This window comes from Zeus faber (genome assembly GCF_960531495.2).
Source record: "Zeus faber genome assembly, chromosome: 17".
Taxonomy (NCBI): Eukaryota; Metazoa; Chordata; class Actinopteri; order Zeiformes; family Zeidae; genus Zeus; species Zeus faber.
The window spans coordinates 26,549,803-26,551,757 of NC_137204.1; the positions used below are offsets into that span (position 1 = coordinate 26,549,803).

At 37.6% G+C, this 1,955-nt stretch overlaps 1 protein-coding gene across 4 annotated transcripts in view; it reads right to left on the bottom strand.

Moving 5' to 3' along the window:
• Positions 1 to 215: 215 nt before the first annotated feature.
• vav2 (vav 2 guanine nucleotide exchange factor) overlaps positions 216 to 1,955 on the bottom strand; it is a gene marked incomplete at its 5' end in the record, with an annotated part of 226,110 nt that continues 224,370 nt past the window's right edge. For all 4 annotated transcript variants that reach the window (XM_080018154.1, XM_080018155.1, XM_080018153.1 and 1 more), the window contains one exon: positions 216 to 379. In XM_080018154.1, the coding sequence (XP_079874280.1) occupies positions 332 to 379 (48 nt within the window). In that variant the 3' untranslated portion in view covers positions 216 to 331. The remainder of the gene's footprint in view (positions 380 to 1,955) is intronic.

The window sequence follows — 1,955 nt, forward strand, 5'->3', positions numbered from 1 at the left end:
TGTGTGTGTGTGTGTGTGTGTTCCGTAAAGCCTCGTTAGAGAAAGACCGAGGCCAGATTTTTTTTCAAATGTAAAAAAAAAATTAAATTAAAAATTGTAAAAATTAAAATAAAAAAAATAAAAAAAAGTGAAGGCCGAGCAGAAAAAGGAGGATCCAGTAATAAAAAAACCCCCCAAAAAACAAGGTTGTTATTTTCCTCTCCTTCCTTCCTGCCTCGGGGGCCGAGCTGGGCTCCGCTGAGGGCCGGAAGGTGGAAGGGAGAGGGTCGGAGGTCAGTCGAGGATGGCTCCTGATTGGACGTCCAACGTCCCTCCATCCCTCCATCGCTCCTCACTGCACTCCTTCTTCATCCACGTAGGTTGAGGGAAACCATCCGATCTGAAATGTCGGGAGGAACAGGATCGTTGCCAAAATACCCATGATGGTGGTGACGGTGGTTCTCTTTACTTCATATGTAAGTATTGTCAGAGCATTAAAAGGGAATTAATTAAACCACAGCCTTAAACAAGACTATTTTGATAAGTTTGGAGTGTGTCCTTTTATTATTATTATTATTATTATTATTATTATTATTATTATTATTATTATTATTATTATTTATAGTCTGTTACAACAACCTTTCTTCTGTCCTGGAAACATGTTTCACAATGAAATAATCCCACGAGACTACACCACCATCCTGTTAACCACTAAGAATGTCACAAACACATAGAACTTTTATTAATATTATTACTATTATTATTATTTTTACTATTATTATTATTATGATTATTATTACTATTATTATTATTATTATTATTATTATTATTATTGTTACTACTATTATTTTTTTATGATTATTATTTTTATTTTATCATTAATCTTATTAATATTATTACTACTATTATTACTATTATTATGATTTGAATAATAACATTATTATTAATATTATTAATGTTATAATAATAATTATTATTATTATTACTACTGTTGTTATTATTATTATTATTATTATTATTACAGTTATTATTATTACTATTATTATTATTATTACTACTGTTATTATTATTATTATTATTATTATTATTATTATTATTATACTGTTATTATTATTATTATTATTATTATTATTATTATTATTATTATATTAGTTTTTATTATTATTATGACTATTATTATTATTATTATTATTATTATTATTATTATTATTACTATTATTCCAAGTCAAAAAACATTGATTTGCCACCATTCACATTGAATAAGGCAAATCTGCAATTTGCATCCGAGCGAAATAAATACTTTTGACAGAATGAAATGAGTGAAAATTCCTGTCACAACTCTTGTGACGCTCCCTCATGGTTCAGGACGTCCTGCGCCACGCTCACCTGGCTCACCCCGCTCACCCTCTGACCCGGCTCACCCCTCTCACCTGGCTCACCCCGCTCACCCTCTGACCCGGCTCACCCCTCTCACCTGGCTCACCCCGCTCACCCTCTGACCCGGCTCACCCCTCTCACCTGGCTCACCCCGCTCACCCCTCTCACCCGGCTCACCCCGCTCACCCGGCTCACCCCTCTCACCCGGCTCACCCCGCTCACCCCTCTCACCCGGCTCACCCCTCTCACCCGGCTCACCCCAACCCAAAACGGAAACCACTCTTTTTCACCGAGTGACGAAGTGAACCGACTCCCAAAACAAGTCAAACCTTTCATCACCAAACTGGAGCTGCTGTGGATGCTCTGATTTCACACCCTCTACCCTTAAACGCTCCGTCCTTCCTTCCTTCCTTCCTTTCTTCCTCACATCCCTCCTTCCTCCCATCCTTCCTCCCATTCTTCCTTCCATCAATCCTTCCCTCCTTCCTTCCTCCCATCGTTCCTTCCTTCCTCCCGACCATGCATCCTTACTTCCATCCATCCTTCCTCCCATCGTTCTTTCCTTTTTCCCATCCTTCCTTTTTCCCTTCCTTCCTTCC